The 20,677-nt window shown below is 48.6% G+C and overlaps 1 protein-coding gene across 1 annotated transcript in view; it reads right to left on the reverse strand.

The window, feature by feature from the left end:
• Positions 1–537: 537 nt before the first annotated feature.
• The window catches only part of LOC143955493 (uncharacterized), a 70,359-nt gene continuing 50,219 nt past the window's right edge, over positions 538–20,677 (reverse strand). The window contains exons 11-15 of the mRNA XM_077465531.1: positions 20,262–20,396; positions 19,958–20,176; positions 19,706–19,847; positions 14,484–15,904; positions 538–2,920 (exon numbers count right to left, since the gene is read on the reverse strand). Of these exons, the coding sequence (XP_077321657.1) occupies positions 833–2,920; positions 14,484–15,904; positions 19,706–19,847; positions 19,958–20,176; positions 20,262–20,396 (4,005 nt within the window). The 3' untranslated portion in view covers positions 538–832. The remainder of the gene's footprint in view (positions 2,921–14,483; positions 15,905–19,705; positions 19,848–19,957; positions 20,177–20,261; positions 20,397–20,677) is intronic.

Below are 20,677 nucleotides of genomic sequence, written 5' to 3' on the forward strand. Positions count from 1 at the left end.
ACCAGTGCCCATCACCCATGTCCGTCAGTGCCACTTCATTGGTGCTGCCTTATCAGTGCCCATCAGTGGAGAAAACACATACATACTTCTTATTTACAAAATTTTATAACAGAAACAACAGAAAAACTTTTTTTTTTTCAAAATTTTTTTTTTATTTTTTTTTTTATTTGTTTAGCAAAAAATAAAAATTGCAGTGGTGATCAAATACCACCAAAAAAAAACTCTATTTGTGGGAACAAAATTATAAAAATTCTGTTTGGGTACAGTGTAGTATGACCACGCAAATGTCAGCTGAAAATTGGGTGGAAGGGGGTGGAAGTGCCCGGTATTGAGGTGGTAAAACAGACCTGTAAGCGTTTGTGAAATCTTCCACCACAAAATGTACTCAGCCAATGAGAGGTAATGACTCCATTTTTATTTTAAAAGGCCTAGAGGGCCGCCTTTAAAGTGGCGGGGGTGAACGCGTTTCGTCCTGAAAGACGACTTGAGAAAACAGACCTCTTGCAAGAGTTTACACCACAAAATGTACTCAGCCAATGAGAGGTAAGGACTCCATTTTTATTTTTCTCCTGCTATCAATGGCCGACACGGTACAACACTTCATCCATGTCTTTGGTGATCTCTGATCTCCTTATCAACTGTTTCTTCCATGACGAAGATCAGCCATGGAGTATATCTGAGGTGTATATCAGGGTGTGCTTCTTCCCCACATGTCCAGCAACATTCATATACAAGACATTTCCCGCACTCACTAATACACCTCAAGGGTTGTGTGGGATCCCTGATGTACAGGAAAACGGGACTTCTGTGAGGAACAATTTCCTCACTCAGGTCAGGAATACGGCGTCTCCCTTGTGTGCACTTTCTGATGTCTGTAAAGATGTGACTTCCTTGAAAAACATTTCCCGCACTCAGTACAGGAATGCGGCTTTTCCCCCGTGTGTGATTTCTGATGTCTGACAAGTTCTGATTTTTGTACAAAACATTTCCCGCACTCAGGACAGGGAAATGGTTTTTCCCCCGTGTGAGATCTCTGATGACTGTAAAGATTGGACTTCTGTGAAAAACATTTCCCACACTCAGGACAGGAATACGGCTTCTCCCCCGTGTGCGATATCTGATGTCTGTAAAGATGGGACTTCCTTGAAAAACATTTCCCGCACTCAGAACAAGAATATGGCTTTTCTCCTGTGTGAGAACTTTGATGTCTGACCAGCTGTGATCTTTGTACAAAACATTTCCCGCACTCGGAACAGGAATGCGGCTTCTCGCCTGTGTGCAATTTCTGATGTCTGTAAAGATCTGAAATTCTTGAAAAACATTTCCCGCACTCAGGACAGGAATACGGCTTATCGTCTGCATGCACTCTCTGATGTCTGTAAAGACCGGACTTGTCAGGAAAACTTTTCCCGCACTCAGGACAGGAATACGGCTTCTCGCCCGTGTGAGACCTCTCATGTATGACAAGTTCTGATTTTTGTACATACAATTTTCCACACTCAGAACAGGAATATGGCTTATCACCTGTGTGATCTTTCTGATGTCTGTAAAGATGTGAAATCCTTGAATAACATTTTCCGCATTCAGAACAGGGATACGGCTTCTCACCTGTGTGAGATCTTTTATGTTCATAAAAACTGGATTTAAATCTGAAACACTTCCCGCACTCAGGGCAGGAATATGGTTTCTCACCTGTGTGAGATCTTTTATGTTCATAAAGACTGAATTGCAATCTAAAACACTTCCCACACTCAGTACAGGAAAACCTCTTATGTGTTGGAACGACGGCACCGTCCCGCACAGTCTGAGGTTCCTCGGGATAAGAGGAATACGATGGTCCGGCACCGTCCCGCACAGTCTGAGGTTCCTCGGGATAAGAGGAATACGATGGTCCGGCACCGTCCCGCACAGTCTGAGGTTCCTCAGGATAAGAGGAATACGATGGTCCGGCACCGTCCCGCACAGTCTGAGGTTCCTCGGGATAAGAGGAATACGATGGTCCGGCACCGTCCCGCACAGTCTGAGGTTCCTCAGGATAAGAGGAATACGATGGTCCGGCACCGTCCCTCACAGTCTGAGGTTCCTCAGGATAAGAGGAATACGATGGTCCGGCACCGTCCCGCACAGTCTGAGGTTCCTCAGGATAAGAGGAATACGATGGTCCGGCACCGTCCCGCACAGTCTGAGGTTCCTCAGGATAAGAGGAATACGATGGTCCGGCACCGTCCCGCACAGTCTGAGGTTCCTCGGGATAAGAGGAATACGATGGTCCGGCACCGTCCCTCACAGTCTGAGGTTCCTCAGGATAAGAGGAATACGATGGTCCGGCACCGTCCCGCACAGTCTGAGGTTCCTCGGGATAAGAGGAATACGATGGTCCGGCACCGTCCCGCACAGTCTGAGGTTCCTCAGGATAAGAGGAATACGATGGTCCGGCACCGTCCCGCACAGTCTGAGGTTCCTCGGGATAAGAGGAATACGATGGTCCGGCACCGTCCCGCACAGTCTGAGGTTCCTCGGGATAAGAGGAATACGATGGTCCGGCACCGTCCCGCACAGTCTGAGGTTCCTCGGGATAAGAGGAATACGATGGTCCGGCACCGTCCCGCACAGTCTGAGGTTCCTCGGGATAAGAGGAATACGATGGTCCGGCACCGTCCCACACAGTCTGAGGTTCCTCAGGATAAGAGGAATACGATGGTCCATCTACACTGTGTGGTGCCGGATGGACATTTGAGGTAGTCGGGTTTTCTCCTGGACTATACTGTGTGATGTCCTCATCTTCTACTTTACAGTCTGGAGACAAAGTGAGACAATCCTCTGAGGTTTTCCTCATCTCCCGTCCATCTACTAAAATAGAAATACAAAGATTATTACTAAACATGAGCCGATTGGTTCCCCTAAACCAGGACTCCGCCCACATCAGGCAGCTTTGTCTCTGAGGATCTTACAATTCCCCCCTCAAGGTAACTAGTAAATGGGTCCTCTGATCTCCTACCAGATCATTTCTTTATTCATGGACCTTAGTCAGAGAGGAGGAAACAACGAGAACTGTCTTCTATAGGAGTGACAGGGATGAGGGGATTATAGGACGAGTATCCCCTCCCCCTCTATCACTCATTGCCATCTTCCCAACACAAGAAGTCCTGCACTTCCTTATTTAGTCCATGATTTAGTCATGAATAACAGCGGGGCTGAGCCCCACCAGAGGTCAGAGAGTGAGGATGGGGGGAGAACAACCAAGATGAAGACTGGACTGATCCTGAAGACCCCCATCATTGGGTTATTGACTCCTCCCCCATTATCACTTTCTGTTTAAGGTTCCAAAGTTGGAGGAAGTTATCACATTATTATCACCATGTAAAAGTCTGTCCTCCAATCACATCATCAGCTAACCATTGATAGTAACTACAGTAATTTTTTTGTATCATGTCTTTTTTACCTTTATTTATGAAATTTATATGAGTTATATTAACCACTTAACAACCGCCCTATAGCCGAATGACGGCTACAGGGCGGTTTCTTAACTCTGGGAGGCCATCATATGACGTCCTCCCAGAATTCCGCTCTCGCGCGCCACCTGGGGCGCGCACTCGAGAGCATCCGTGACCGCCGGGTCCACAGGACCAGGCATGTACTGGCCATCGGGACTACCGGGAGATTCCCGGTGGGCCGATGGCTCAGTGGGCCGGTTGGTTTCAGTGACAGACAGCCTGTCAAAATAATGGATGCACGGCCCGCGCAGCCATTATTTTGAACACTGCTGTACTGCCCAGGGCCGGCTCAACCATCGGACCAAAGCGGCAATTCAGGGGTGGACTCGGTAGGGGTGGTGCTTCAGTGTTTCGCTGTTCTGTTGCCGGCCCGCCCACCACCTGTAGCACAGAGCCGATAGGCTCTGCCGCTGCAAAACGTGTCTGAAAGGTCACGTTGGTGGGCGGGGACGGAAGTCCTCCCATAGTCACTGCATCCTCCGGAACATCCCTGGTGCCAGTGTGTGGGTAACTGCTCTGTGCAGCCAGCTTGTGACACACACCGCTTCCCGCCCCTCTCTCCCTGCCTGTGTGTTACATTGATGAGAAGCAAGAGGGAGTGGGAAGATTAAACAAGTAGTCCAGACCCGGACCCCTCTCTCTGCCCCCTCACCTCTCTCTCTCCATGACCCCCTCTCTCCATGTCCCCCTCTCTCTCTCCATGGCCCCCCTCTCTCTCTCCATGGCCCCCCTCTCTCTCTCCATGGCCCCCTCTCTCTCTCCATGGCCCCCTCTCTCTCTCCATGGCCCCCCTCTCTCTCCATGGCCCCCCTCTCTCTCTCCATGTCCCCCTCTCTCTCTCCATGGCCCCCTCTCTCTCTCCATGGCCCCCTCTCTCTCTCCATGGCCCCCCTCTCTCTCCATGGCCCCCCTCTCTCTCTCCATGTCCCCCTCTCTCTCTCCATGGCCCCCTCTCTCTCTCCATGGCCCCCTCTCTCTCCATGTCCCCCTCTCTCTCTCCATGTCCCCCTCTCTCTCTCCATGGCCCCCTCTCTCTCTCCATGGCCCCCTCTCTCTCTCCATGTCCCCCTCTCTCTCTCCATGGCCCCCTCTCTCTCTCCATGGCCCCCTCTCTCTCTCCATGGCCCCCCTCTCTCTCTCCATGTCCCCCTCTCTCTCTCCATGGCCCCCTCTCTCTCTCCATGGCCCCCTCTCTCTCTCTCCATGTCCCCCGCTCTCTCTCCATGGCCCCCCTCTCTCTCTCCATGGCCCCCTCTCTCTCTCTCCATGTCCCCCGCTCTCTCTCCATGGCCCCCCTCTCTCTCTCCATGGCCCCCTCTCTCTCTCTCCATGGCCCCCTCTCTCTCTCTCCATGGCCCCCTCTCTCTCTCTCCATGGCCCCCTCTCTCTCTCCATGTCCCCCTCTCTCTCTCCATGTCCCCCTCTCTCTCTCCATGTCCTCCCCCTCTCTCTCCATGGCCCCCTCTCTCTCTCCATGTCCTCCCCCTCTCTCTCTCCATGTCCTCCCCCTCTCTCTCTCCATGTCCTCCCCCTCTCTCTCTCTCTCTGCCCATGTCCTCCCCCATCTCTCTCTCTCCCCATGTCCTCCCCCTCTCTCTCTCTCTCCCCATGTCCTCCCCCTCTCTCTCTCTCTCTCTCTCCCCCCATGTCCTCCCCCTCTCTCTCTCCCCATGTCCTCCCCCTCTCTCTCTCTCTCTCCCCATGTCCTCCCTCTCTCTCTCCCCATGTCCTCCCCCCTCTCTCTCGCTCTCTCTCCCCATGTCCTCCCCCCCCTCTCTCTCTCTCTCCCCATGTCCTCCCCCTCTCTCTCTCCCCCTCTCTCTCTCCCCATGTCCTCCCCCCCTCTCTCTCTCTCTCCCTCCCCATGTCCTCCCCCTCTCTCTCTCTCTCCCCATGTCCCCCCTCTCTCTCTCTCTCTCCCCCCATGTCCTCCCCCTCTCTCTCTCTCTCTCTCTCCCCATGTCCTCCCCCTCTCTCTCTCTCCCCACGTCCCCCCTCTCTCTCTCTCTCCCTCCCCCATGTCCTCCCCCCTCTCTCTCTCTCCCCATGTCCTCCCCCTCTCTCTCTCCCCCTCTCTCTCTCTCTCCCCCTCTCTCTCTCTCCCCATGTCCTCCCCTCTCTCTCTCTCTCTCTCTCCCCATGTCCTCCTCTCTCTCTCTCTCCCCATGTCCTCCCCCCTCTCTCCCCATGTCCTCCCCCCTCTCTCCCCATGTCCTCCCGCCTCTCTCTCTCTCCATGTCCTCCCCTCTCTCTCTCCATGCCCTCCCCCTCTCTCTCTCCATGCCCTCCCCCTCTCTCTCTCCATGCCCTCCCCCTCTCTCTCTCCATGCCCTCCCCCTCTCTCTCCATGCCCTCCCCCTCTCTCTCCATGCCCCCCTCTCTTTCCATGCCCCCCTCTCTCTCTCCATGCCCCCCCTCTCTCTCTCCATGCCCCCCTCTCTTTCCATGTCCCCCCCTCTCTCTCCATGCCCCCCCTCTCTCTCTCCCTGCTCCCCCTCTCTCTCTCTGTGTCCTCCCCCCTCTCTCTTTCTCTGTCCCCCTCTCTCTCCCTGCTCCCTCTCCCTGACAGCAGATGACGTGGCATGTGACACACTGCATGTGTTGGCAAGCGACGGTGGCAAGTGACACGCGGCATCTGGTGGCAGGCGGCGGTGGCAAATGACATGCTGGTAACAGGCAATGGTTCCTACTCATTCTGCATTCTGGTGAGTTGAACTATTTCATTATATATTACAATGTAATAATAGAAATAATGTTATTTGATCATCCTGACACCATATTAAGCATGATGTTGGGATGTTTTACTTGCCAGCACCAGCCATTCACCCAACAAATCACCCCCGCCGCTGAATTCCCCGTCAACCCTGACACTACACCCCCCCCCCCCCCCCCCTTGGTCTTTGGCGTAATTGTCCCTGAATGGCAGTCTAGAAATGTGGTCACCCTACCGGGGGGCAAGGTGTCAATTTTCCCCCGGGTCGCTCTGATCCCCCATACAAAGGCCTCACTGCTTCCCTCAGATCCATCTCAAACTCAATATATTGCGCAATTGTATATAGTTTTATATACTGTTTTTGCGCATGTTTGCAAAATTAAAGTGGGCCACTCTGGGTGAAGTCCAGGGCCACATTTTTGTTCCAGTCCAGCCCTGCCGGTTGGTTTCAGTGACAGACAGCCTGTCAAAATAATGGATGCACGGCCCGCGCAGCCATTATTTTGAACACTGCTGTACTGCCCAGGGCCGGCTCAACCATCGGACCAAAGCGGCAATTCAGGGGTGGACTCGGTAGGGGTGGTGCTTCAGTGTTTCGCTGCTCTGTTGCCGGCCCGCCCACCACCTGTAGCACAGAGCCGATAGGCTCTGCCGCTGCAAAACGTGTCTGAAAGGTCACGTTGGTGGGCGGGGACGGAAGTCCTCCCATAGTCACTGCATCCTCCGGAACATCCCTGGTGCCAGTGTGTGGGTAACTGCTCTGTGCAGCCAGCTTGTGACACACACCGCTTCCCGCCCCTCTCTCCCTGCCTGTGTGTTACATTGATGAGAAGCAAGAGGGAGTGGGAAGATTAAACAAGTAGTCCAGACCCGGACCCCTCTCTCTGCCCCCTCACCTCTCTCTCTCCATGACCCCCTCTCTCCATGTCCCCCTCTCTCTCTCCATGGCCCCCCTCTCTCTCTCCATGGCCCCCCTCTCTCTCTCCATGGCCCCCCTCTCTCTCTCCATGGCCCCCTCTCTCTCTCCATGGCCCCCTCTCTCTCTCCATGGCCCCCCGCTCTCTCTCCATGGCCCCCTCTCTCTCTCCATGGCCCCCCTCTCTCTCTCCATGTCCCCCTCTCTCTCTCTCTCCATGTCCCCCGCTCTCTCTCCATGGCCCCCCTCTCTCTCTCCATGGCCCCCTCTCTCTCTCCATGGCCCCCTCTCTCTCTCTCCATGGCCCCCCTCTCTCTCTCCATGGCCCCCTCTCTCTCTCTCCATGGCCCCCTCTCTCTCTCTCCATGGCCCCCTCTCTCTCTCTCCATGGCCCCCTCTCTCTCTCCATGTCCTCCCCCTCTCTCTCCATGGCCCCCTCTCTCTCTCCATGTCCTCCCCCTCTCTCTCTCCATGTCCTCCCCCTCTCTCTCTCCATGTCCTCCCCCTCTCTCTCTCCATGTCCTCCCCCTCTCTCTCTCTCTCTGCCCATGTCCTCCCCCCATCTCTCTCTCTCCCCATGTCCTCCCCCTCTCTCTCTCTCTCCCCATGTCCTCCTCTCTCTCTCTCTCCCCATGTCCTCCCCCTCTCTCTCTCCCCATGTCCTCCCCCCCCCCTCTCTCTCTCTCTCTCCCCATGTCCTCCCCCTCTCTCTCCCCATGTCCTCCCCCCTCTCTCTCGCTCTCTCTCCCCATGTCCTCCCCCTCTCTCTCTCTCTCCCCATGTCCCCCCTCTCTCTCTCTCTCTCCCCCCATGTCCTCCCCCTCTCTCTCTCTCTCTCCCCATGTCCTCCCCCTCTCTCTCTCTCCCCACGTCCCCCCTCTCTCTCTCTCTCCCTCCCCCATGTCCTCCCCCCTCTCTCTCTCTCCCCATGTCCTCCTCTCTCTCTCTCTCCCCATGTCCTCCCCCCTCTCTCCCCATGTCCTCCCCCCTCTCTCCCCATGTCCTCCCGCCTCTCTCTCTCTCCCCATGTCCTCCCCCTCTCTCTCCCCATGTCCTCCCCTCTCTCTCTCCATGCCCTCCCCCTCTCTCTCTCCATGCCCTCCCCCTCTCTCTCTCCATGCCCTCCCCCTCTCTCTCTCCATGCCCTCCCCCTCTCTCTCTCCATGCCCTCCCCCTCTCTCTCTCCATGCCCTCCCCCTCTCTCTCCATGCCCCCCTCTCTTTCCATGCCCCCCTCTCTCTCTCCATGCCCCCCCTCTCTCTCTCCATGCCCCCCTCTCTTTCCATGCCCCCCCTCTCTCTCTCCCTGCTCCCCCTCTCTCTCTCTGTGTCCTCCCCCCTCTCTCTTTCTCTGTCCCCCTCTCTCTCCCTGCTCCCTCTCCCTGACAGCAGATGACGTGGCATGTGACACACTGCATGTGTTGGCAAGCGACGGTGGCAAGTGACACGCGGCATCTGGTGGCAGGCGGCGGTGGCAAATGACATGCTGGTAACAGGCAATGGTTCCTACTCATTCTGCATTCTGGTGAGTTGAACTATTTCATTATATATTACAATGTAATAATAGAAATAATGTTATTTGATCATCCTGACACCATATTAAGCATGATGTTGGGATGTTTTACTTGCCAGCACCAGCCATTCACCCAACAAATCACCCCCGCCGCTGAATTCCCCGTCAACCCTGACACTACACCCCCCCCCCCCCTTGGTCTTTGGCGTAATTGTCCCTGAATGGCAGTCTAGAAATGTGGTCACCCTACCGGGGGGCAAGGTGTCAATTTTCCCCCGGGTCGCTCTGATGCCCCATACAAAGGCCTCACTGCTTCCCTCAGATCCATCTCAAACTCAATATATTGCGCAATTGTATATAGTTTTATATACTGTTTTTGCGCATGTTTGCAAAATTAAAGTGGGCCACTCTGGGTGAAGTCCAGGGCCACATTTTTGTTCCAGTCCAGCCCTGCACAGGACCCGGCGCATCACGGATCACGGTAAACGGCCGCTCATAGCGGCCGTTTACCACGTGATCGCTCCGTCAAATGACGGAGTGATCACTTGTAAACAAACCGGCGTCATGTTATGACGCCGGTTCCTCCCTCCCCCTCTCTGTACCGATCGGAACAGAAGAGGGGGAAGAGATCGGTGTCAGCAGCGATGTGGGCTGCATCTGCAGTGCCTACATCGCTGCTCACCGAAAATTAACCCCTCAATTCCCTGACAATACTCTGCAATACCTGCCAATACTCTGCATTACCCTGCAATACCCTGCAATACCCTGCCATTACTCTGCAACACTCTGCAATACCCTGCAACGCTCTGCAACACCCACCAATATCCTGCAATGCTCTGCAACACCCACCAATACCCTGCAACGCTCTGCAACACCCACCAATATCCTGCAATGCTCTGCAACACCCACCAATACCCTGCAATGCTCTGCAACACCCACCAATACCCTGCAATGCTCTGCAACACCCACCAATACCCTGCAATGCTCTGCAACACCCTCCAATATCCTGCAATGCTCTGCAACACCCTCCAATATCCTGCAATGCTCTGCAACACCCACCAATACCCTGCAACGCTCTGCAACACCCACCAATATCCTGCAATGCTCTGCAACACCCACCAATACCCTGCAATGCTCTGCAACACCCTCCAATATCCTGCAATGCTCTGCAACGCAATACTCTGCAACGCCATACTCTGAGATACCCAGCCATAGTCGGTGATACCCTGCAATATCCAGCCATAGACACCCCCCCCCCTCCCGCCGCCCTCCGGTGCTTCTACCGACTCGCCAATACGATCAAATCCAGAATATTTTTTTTTTTTTTTTTCCAGGCTTCCCAGCTTAGAGGTGAGATGCGGGGTCTTATTGACCCCATATCTCACTGTAAATAGGTCCGATCGTGCCATATTCCTATTACAAGGGATGTTTACATTCCTTGTAATAGGAATAAAAGTGATAAAAAAAAATTATTTTTGTGGAAAAAAATGTCAAACTAAAATAAAGTAAAATGAACAATAACATTTTATTTTATTTTTTTAAAGCGCCCCTGTCCCCATGTGCTCGCATGCAGAAGCGAACGCATATGCAAGTCCCGCCCACATATGAAAACGGTGTTCAAACCACACATGTGAGGTATCCCTGCGAACGTTAGAGCGAGAGCAATAATTCTAGCCCTAAACCTCCTCTGTAACTCAAAACATATAACCAGTAAAAAAAATTTAATTGTCGCCTATGGGGATTTTTAAGTAGCGACGTTTGGCGCCATTCCACGAGCCTGTGCAATTTTGAAGAGTGACATGTTAGGTATCAATTTACTCGGCGTAACTTCATCTTTCACATTATGCAAAAATTGGGCTAACTTTACTGTGTTTTTTTTTTTTTTTTTAAGCACAAAACTGTTTTTTTTCCAAAAAAAAAAGCATTCGAAAAATTGCTGCGCAAATACCGTGCGAGATAAAAAGTTGCAACGACCACCATTGTATTCTCCAGGGTGTTTGCTAAAAAAACATATATAATGTTTTGGGATTCGATGTAATTTTCTAGCAAATAAATGATGATTTTTACATGTAGGAGAGAAATGTCAGAATTGTCCTGGGTGCTCCAGAACACCTGATGGCGCTCCCTGCATGTTGGTCCTCTGTATGTGGCCACGCTGTGTAAAAGTCTCACACATGTGGTATCGCCGTACTCGGGAGTAATAGCAGAATGTGTTTTGGGGTGTAATTTGTGGTATGCATATGCTGTGTGAGAAATAAACTGATAATATGACAATTTTGTGAAAAAAAAAAAAAGTAAAAAAAAAATCTTGATTTTGCAAAGAATTGTGGGAAAAAATGACAACTTCAAAAAACTCATCATGCCTCTTACTAAATACCTTGGAATGCCTTCTTTCCAAAAAGGGGTCATTTGGGGGGTATTTGTACTTTTCTGGCATGTTAGGGTCTCAGGAATTGAGATAGGCCGTCAGTACTTCAGGTGTGATCAATTTTCAGATATTGGCACCACAACTTGTGGACTCTATAACTTTCACAAAGACCAAATAATATCCACCAATTTCTTATTTTTACCAAAGATATGTAGTGGTATAAATTTTGGCCAAAATTTATGAAGAAAAAATTAAATTAAATTAAATTTTATAACAGAAACTGGGGGGGGGGGTTGATGGGATCAGTGGCAGTGGTGAGGGATGGAATTAGTTAGGAGACAATACAGTGTGGCAAATTCTGAATCATGTAGAGCAAAGCTGGAAATCTTTGGCAATTATATAGTGGGGGATTCTTCACTAACCACCAAACGTAATGGGGAATTTACACTGACCACCAATGTGAGGGGGGATTTGCACTGACCACCAATGTGAGGGGGGATTTGCACTGACCACCAATGTGAGGGGGGATTTTACATCACCTACCAATATAAAGAGGAACTTCTACACCAACACCAATGCATTAGAATGTAATAGGAGCATTTACACCAACCACCAGTGTAAGGGAGAATATACTATACAATGACCTCCATGTAAGGTGACACTTCTACACCAACCACCAATTTTAGGGGCAATTCACACTGACCACCAATGTAAAGGGGGATTTACACTTACCACCAATGTAAAGGGAAATTTACACTGATCAGCAATGTAATGAAGAATTCACACTGACAACCAATATTACATAGTTGGTGAGGTTGAAAAAAGACACAAGTCCATCAAGTCCAAACTGTGTGTGTGCTTTATGTTAGAATTACATTGTATATCCCTGTATGTTGTGGTCGTTAAGGTGCCCATCTAATAGTTTTTTGAAATGATCGATGATCCCCTCTATAACTACTGCTTGTGAAAGAGAAATAGTTACATAGTTAGATGTAATGGAGAATTTTACTTCAACAACCAACAAAGGGGAATTTCTACACTGGCCATCTATGTAAAAGGGGATTTACACTCGCCGCTGATTTAAAGGGGCTTCTACATGAACGACCAATGTAAGGGAGGATTTAGAAACTGACCACAAATGCAAGTTTTTTTTTTAACTGAATAACAATATAAAGAGGAGTTTCTAAACTGACCACTAATGTAATGGCGATTTACGCTGACCGCTAATTTAATGAGGATTTACGCTGACCAGTTATGTAATGGGGATTTACGCTGACCACTAATGTAATGGGGATTTACGCTGACCACTAATGTAATGGGGATTTACGCTGACCACTAATGTAATGGGGATTTACGCTGACCACTAATGTAATGGGGATTTACGCTGACCACTAATGTAATGGTGATTTACACTGACCACTAATGTAATGGCGATTTACACTGACCACTGATGTAATGGCGATTTACATTGACGCTAATGTATTGGCGATTTACACTGACCGCTAATGTACTGGCGATTTACACTGACCGCTAATGTAATGGGGATTTATGCTGACCACTAATGTAATAGGAGCATTCACAGTAACCACCAATGTAAGGAGGTGTTCACATTTGTAGTCATGTAGTCAGGACTTTCCAGCATGGTCCAGTGGGCAGCATTCAGCAAAAGTGATGGTGGATATGAACTCAGGGGGGCATGATATACATATGACTGCCACCTCTATTTACATATCAATGCCACTGGCCCAGGGCTATTTACATATCCATGCAGGTTATTTACATATGAACACAGGGTCTGCAGGTGAGTCATCTGTACAAGACAATCGGGATACAGCACAGGCTTAAAATTTCAAGGGACAAGGGAATTTAAACTGGGATAGTTGGCAAGTGACAGGCAGCTGCTTTGGGCCCTGGGCAGCTGCTCCTTTAGCCGTGCCTTAAAGACAGCCCTGGTTATTAGGTAATATGCTGGTCGATTGTTTTCCCATCGATTTAAAATGGAAACTACCACTTTTTGCCACTCAATAGAGCTAATTAACGCCATCTAGCGGCCAAATTTGGTATATTCTGTTAAAATCAAGGGTTGGTTTAACCACTTCCCACCCGCCCGCCGGCGCGGCTCTCGTTCTGGGTGGACGTCCTAAGACGGCCCTCCAGAAGGACCGATCTTGCCTCGTGGCGATCGGTGGTGTGGTGTGTCAGTCTGACACACCGCTACACCGATCTCGGTAAAGAGCCTCTGACAGAGACTCTTTACTAAGTGATCAGCTGTGTCCAATCACGGCTGATCGCGATGTTAACAGGAAAAGCCGTTGACCGGCTTTTCCTCATTCACGTCTAACAGACATGAGTAGAGGAGAGCCTATCGGCTGCTCTCCTGATGGGGGGGGGGGTCCGTGCTGATTGTTTATTGTTTATCAGTGCAGCCCCCCCTCGGATGGCCACCCAGGACCACCAGGGATGGCCACCACACTGGACCACCAGATATGCCACCCTGGACCACCAGGGAAATGCCAATCAGTGCCCACTTCAATCCCTGTCAGTTCCAGTGCCATCAGTGATGCCTAATGCCATCTATCAGTGCTGCGCATCAGTGCCACCTATCTGTGCCACCCATAAGTACCCATCAGTTTCACCTATCAGTGCCGCCCATGAGTGCCCATCAGTGCCACCTATCCCCATCAGTGCCACCTATCAATGCCCATCAGTGCTGCAGATCAGTGCCACCTACCAGTGCCCATTGGTGCTGCCTTATCAGTGCCCGTCACTGAAGGAGAAAACATACTTCTTATTTACAAAATTTTATAAACAGAAAAACTTTTTATTTGTTTAGCAAAAAATAAAAATTGCAGTGGTGATCAAATACTACCAAAAGAAAGCTCTATTTGTGGGAACAAAATGATACAAATTCTGTTTGGGTACAGTGTAGTATGACCGCGCAATTGTCAGCTGAAAATTCGGTGGAAGGGGGTAGAAGTGCCCGGTATTGGAGGTGGTTAAACAGACCTGTAAGCGTTTGTGAAATCTTCCACCACAAAATGTCCTCAGCCAATGAGCGGTAATGACTCCATTTTTATTTTAAAAGGCCTAGAGGGCCGCCTTTTAAGTGGTGGGGTGAACGCGTTTCGTCCTGAAAGACGACTAGAGAAAACAGACCTCTTGCAAGAGTTTACACCGCAAAATGTACTCAGCCAATGAGAGGTAACGACTCCATTTTTATTTTTCTCCTGCTATCAATGGCCGACACGGTACAACACTTCATCCATGTCTTTGGTGATCTCTGATCTCCTTATCAACTGAAGATCAGCCATGGAGTATATCTGAGGTGTATATCAGGGTGTGCTTCTTCCCCACATGTCCAGCAACATTCATATACAAGACATTTCCCGCACTCACTAATACACCTCGAGGGATGTGTGGGACCCCCTGATGTACAGGAAAACGGGACTTCTGTGAGGAACAATTTCCTCACTCAGGTCAGGAATACGGCGTCTCCCTTGTGTGCACTTTCTGATGTCTGTAAAGATGTGACTTCCTTGAAAAACATTTCCCGCACTCAGTACAGGAATGCGGCTTTTCCCCCGTGTGTGATTTCTGATGTCTGACAAGTTCTGATTTTTGTACAAAACATTTCCCGCACTCAGGACAGGGAAATGGTTTTTCCCCCGTGTGAGACCTCTGATGACTGTAAAGATTGGACTTCTGTGAAAAACATTTGCCACACTCAGGACAGGAATATGGCTTCTCCCCCGTGTGCGATATCTGATGTCTGTAAAGATGGGACTTCCTTGAAAAACATTTCCCGCACTCAGAACAAGAATATGGCTTTTCTCCTGTGTGAGAACTTTGATGTCTGACCAGCTGTGATCTTTGTACAAAACATTTCCCGCACTCGGAACAGGAATGCGGCTTCTCGCCTGTGTGCAATTTCTGATGTCTGTAAAGATCTGAAATTCTTGAAAAACATTTCCCGCACTCAGGACAGGAATACGGCTTATCATCTGCATGCACTCTCTGATGTCTGTAAAGACCGGACTTGTCGGGAAAACTTTTCCCGCACTCAGGACAGGAATACGGCTTCTCGCCCGTGTGAGACCTCTCATGTATGACAAGTTCTGATTTTTGTACATACAATTTCCCACACTCAGAACAGGAATATGGCTTATCACCTGTGTGATCTTTCTGATGTCTGTAAAGATGTGAAATCCTTGAATAACATTTTCCGCATTCAGAACAGGGATACGGCTTCTCACCTGTGTGAGATCTTTTATGTTCATAAAAACTGGATTTAAATCTGAAACACTTCCCGCACTCAGGGCAGGAATATGGTTTCTCACCTGTGTGAGATCTTTTATGTTCATAAAGACTGAATTGCAATCTAAAACACTTCCCACACTCAGTACAGGAAAACCTCTTATCTGTTGGAACGACGGCACCGTCCCGCACAGTCTGAGGTTCCTCAGGATAAGAGGAATACGATGGTCCGGCACCGTCCCGCACAGTCTGAGGTTCCTCAGGATAAGAGGAATACGATGGTCCGGCACCGTCCCGCACAGTCTGAGGTTCCTCAGGATAAGAGGAATACGATGGTCCGGCACCGTCCCGCACAGTCTGAGGTTCCTCGGGATAAGAGGAATACGATGGTCCGGCACCGTCCCGCACAGTCTGAGGTTCCTCGGGATAAGAGGAATACGATGGTCCGGCACCGTCCCGCACAGTCTGAGGTTCCTCAGGATAAGAGGAATACGATGGTCCATCTACACTGTGTGGTGCCGGATGGACATTTGAGGTAGTCGGGTTTTCTCCTGGACTATACTGTGTGATGTCCTCATCTTCTACTTTACAGTCTGGAGACAAAGTGAAACAATCCTCTGAGGTTTTCCTCATCTCCCGTCCATCTACTAAAATAGAAATACAAAGATTATTACTAGACATCAGCTGATTGGTTCCCCTAAACCAGGACTCCGCCCACATCAGGCAGCTTTGTCTCTGAGGATCTTACAATTCCCCCCTCAAGGTAACTAGTAAATGGGTCCTCTGATCTCCTACCAGATCATCTCTTTATTCATGGACCTTAGTCAGAGAGGGAGGAAACAACGAGAACTGTCTTCTATAGGAGTGACAGTGATGAGGGGATTATAGGACGAGTGTCCCCTCCTCCTCTATCACTCATTGCCATCTTCCCAACACAAGAAGTCCTGCACTTCCTTATTTACTCCATGATTTAGTCATGAATAACAGCGGGGCTGAGCCCCACCAGAGGTCAGAGAGTGAGGATGGGGGGAGAACAACCAAGATGAAGACTGGACTGATCCTGAAGACCCCCATCATTGGGTTATTGACTCCTCCCCCATTATCACTTTCTGTTTAAGGGTCCAAAGTTGGAGGAAGTTATCACATTATTATCACCATGTAAAAGTCTGTCCTCCAATCACATCATCAGCTAACCATTGATAGTAACTACAGTAATTTTTTTGTATCATGTCTTTTTTACCTTTATTTATGAAATTTATATGAGTTATATTAACCACTTAACAACCGCCCTAATGACAGCTACAGGGCGGTTTCTTAACTCTGGGAGGCCATCATATGACGTCCTCCCAGAATTCAGCTCTCGCGCGCCCCCTGGGGCGCGCACTCGAGAGCATCCGTGGCCGCCGGGTCCACAGGACCCGGCGCATCACGGAACACGGTAAACGGCTGCTCATAGCGGCCGTTTACCACGTTATCGATCCGTCAAATGACGGAGTGATCACTTGTAAACAAACCGGCGTCATGTTATGACGCCGGTTCCTCCCTCCCCCTCTCTGTACCAATCGGAACAGCGGAGGGGGAAGAGATCGGTGTCAGCAGCGATGTGGGCTGCATCTGCAGTGCCCACATCGCTGCTCACCGAAAATTAACCCCTCAATTCCCTGACAATACTCTGCAATACCCTGCCATTACTCTGCAATACTCTGCCATTACTCTGCAATACCCTGCAATACCCTGCCATTACTCTGCAATACCCTGCCATTACTCTGCAATACCCTGCCATTACTCTGCAATACCCTGCAATACCCTGCCATTACTCTGCAATACCCTGCCATTACTCTGCAATACCCTGCCATTACCCTGCCAATACCCTGCAATACCCTGCCATTACTCTGCAACACCCTGCAACACCCACCAATACCCTGCAATGCTCTGCAACACCCTCCAATATCCTGCAATGCTCTGCAACGCAATACTCTGAGATACCCAGCCATAGTCGGTGATACCCTGCAATACCCAGCCATAGACACCCCCCCCCCTCCCGCCGCCCTCCGGTGCTTCTACCGACTCGCCAATACGATCAAATCCAGAATCTTTTTTTTTTTTTTTTTTCAGGCTTCCCAGCCTAGAGGTGAGATGCGGGGTCTTATTGACCCCCCCCATATCTCACTGTAAATAGGTCCGATCGTGCCATATTCCTATTACAAGGGATGTTTACATTCCTTGTAATAGGAATAAAAGTGATCAAAAAATTTATTTTTGTGGAAAAAAATGTCAAACTAAAATAAAGTAAAATGAACAATAAAATGTTATTTTATTTTTTAAAGCGCCCCTGTCCCCATGTGCTCGCATGCAGAAGCGAACGCATACGTAAGTCCCGCCCACATATGAAAACGGTGTTCAAACCACACATGTGAGGTATCGCTGCGAACGTTAGAGCGAGAGCAATAATTCTAGCCCTAAACCTCCTCTGTAACTCAAAACATGTAACCAGTAAAAAAAATTAAATCGTCGCCTATGGGAATTTTTAAGTAGCGACGTTTGGCGCCATTCCACGAGCCTATGCAATTTTGAAGAGTGACATGTTAGGTATCAATTTACTCGGTGTAACTTCATCTTTCACATTATGGAAACATTGGGCTAACTTTACTGTGTTTTATTTATTATTTTATTTTTTTTAAGCACAAAACTGTTTTTTTTCCAAAAAAAAAGCATTCGAAAAATTGCTGCGCAAATACCGTGTGAGATAAAAAGTTGCAACGACCACCATTGTATTCTCCAGGGTGTTTGCTAAAAAAACATATATAATGTTTTGGGGTTCTCTGTAATTTTCTAGCAAATAAATGATGATTTTTACATGTAGGAGAGAAATGTCAGAATTGTCCTGGGTGCTCCAGAACACCTGATGGCGCTCCCTGCATGTTGGGCCTCTGTATGTGGCCACACTGTGTAAAAGGCTCACACATGTGGTATCGCCGTACTCTGGAGTAATAGCAGAATGTGTTTTGGGGTGTAATTTGTGGTATGCATATGCTGTGTGTGAGAAATAAACTGATAATATGACAATTTTGTGAAAAAAAAAAAAGTAAAAATAAAAAATCTTGATTTTGCAAAGAATTGTGGGAAAAAATGACAACTTCAAAAAACTCATCATGCCTCTTACTAAATACCTTGGAATGTCTTCTTTCCAAAAAGGGGTCATTTGGGGGGTATTTGTACTTTTCTGGCATGTTAGGGTCTCAAGAATTGAAATAGGCCGTCAGTACTTCAGGTGTGATCAATTTTCAGATATTGGCACCACAATTTGTGGACTCTATAACTTTCACAAAGACCAAATAATATCCACCAATTTCTTATTTTTACCAAAGATATGTAGTAGTATAAATTTTGGCCAAAATTTATGAAGAAAAAATTACTAATCTGCTAAATTTTATAACAGAAACAAAGAAAATTTTTTTTTTTTTTTTTTACAGAATTTTCTGTATTTTTTCTTTTATAGCACAAAAAATAAAAAACCGAGCGGTGATTAAATACCACCAAAAGAAAGCTCTATTTGTGTGAAAAAAAGGACAAAAATTTCATATGGGTACAGTGTTGCATGACTGAGTAATTGTCATTCAAAATGTGAGAGCACCGAAAGCTGAAAATTGGTCTGGTTATTAAGGGTGTTAAAGTGCCCAGTGGTCAAGTGGTTAATACAACAATTTGATGCGTTTTGTATGTATTTTTTTAAGATTGCGTATCTAATTTAATGTGGTATTGCAATATCTTTTTCAACCCGAATGGAATGCACTTATAGTTGATCCGTAAGCTTCCCTGTTGTGGGGTTGGCTTCTAGTTCCGTTATTTTAGCTGCTGCCTATATCCGTTCCACCTATATATAGAGTCAGAACATAGTCTAACCATGCCCCTGACGACATCATCTGATGACGAAACGTGTAGGGAGGAGCTGGAGACGTACAACGCTACTGTATGCCATGGACGCAGGGGCCATCTTGCTGGTTGGGAATACTGCTTTTTAATTAAGACTGCACTCAGTGACTTGGGTCTGAGACTATACAGACATATCCCTCCACCCGGCACAGCCAGCAGACAACAGAGCAAGTAACCCCGGAAGAATGGCAAAGATAGAGATCCGGCTATACCCGGGCATGGGGCAGAAGACCCAAGAGACATGCCACTGGTGTCTAGGTAAAGCAACGCTTTTGGTGAAAATCAACAATTTGCTGATCCCCAGAATCTCCATAAATCCAGTCTAGATACATAAATTGTGTCGGCAGCACAGAGAAGGAAGATTATCGGAGAGAAATCCAGGAATACAGGACGGGGAACACAGCTCAGGAAAGTGACCAGGGGATTACAGGCTGATATCACCCAGCCCCCGCCCTACTCTGGACCAATCAGTGAGCAGTATGGGTGGAGGAATGGATTTAGTGTTAATGACCCACCTGTGCTGATCTCTGTAGGAGTGTCCTCCTCTATAAATGTCCCCGTTATTCCATCCTCCTCCATAGACTGCTGATCATCCCTCACATACCTCTCTTCTTCTTCTTCTTTAATTTCAACTTTTATATCTATCAGATCTTCACCCTAAACCAAAAAGTTATAAAAAAAAAAAAAAGATCTGCTTTCACATATTGTAAATAAAATCCACAAATTGTCTCCATGAGTCCATGTTGTAGATGCTCCAACCTACCAACCTGGTAACAGTGGGGGATGGTGTGACCTTCCTGTGTGGAATCCCGGGAATACAGAGGACGGGGACATCTCTCTGGTGGGTTTCTGTAGCTGGATGACTCCACCATGGTGTCCTGGTGATCTTTGTGTCCTTCTGGAAACTCCTCCACCACCCCATCTTCACCACCCTCCTCTTTTATCTCTTCTTTAACCTCAACTTTAGAATCTCTCAGGTTTTCACTCTGAAAATATAATAAAAATGACATCAATGGTAACAATGCAGATAATGTACAGATCCTAATGATACTATCAGTGATTGTTCCTCACCTCTCCTGTCAGCAGCTCCATCATCTTCTTGGTGACTTCCAGAATCTTCTCCATGTTGTGTCTCTCAGGTTTTAGGGAGTCACATGGAGGCACTGTGATGGTCATATGATCACCGGACTTCACAAGAGGAAATCTCTGTATTGGAGAACCAATAGGAACATCCTGTTAGAATCCCAGAATCCTCCTCACCTCTCCGGTCAGGTCTGTGTTTTATTAATAGAGATAAGAGTGATGTTATGTGACCTCCCAGAATCCTCCTCACCTCTCCGGTCAGGTCTGTGTTTTATTAATAGAGATAGGAGTGATGTCATGTGACCTCCCAGAATCCTCCTCACCTCTCCGGTCAGGTCTGTGTTTTATTAATAGAGGTAAGAGTGATGTCATGTGACCTCCCAGAATCCTCCTCACCTCTCCGG

This window comes from Lithobates pipiens, unplaced genomic scaffold (assembly GCF_037356315.1).
Source record: "Lithobates pipiens isolate NorthernLeopardFrog02 unplaced genomic scaffold, aLitPip1_a1.2 Scaffold_35, whole genome shotgun sequence".
NCBI classification, from domain to species: Eukaryota; Metazoa; Chordata; class Amphibia; order Anura; family Ranidae; genus Lithobates; species Lithobates pipiens.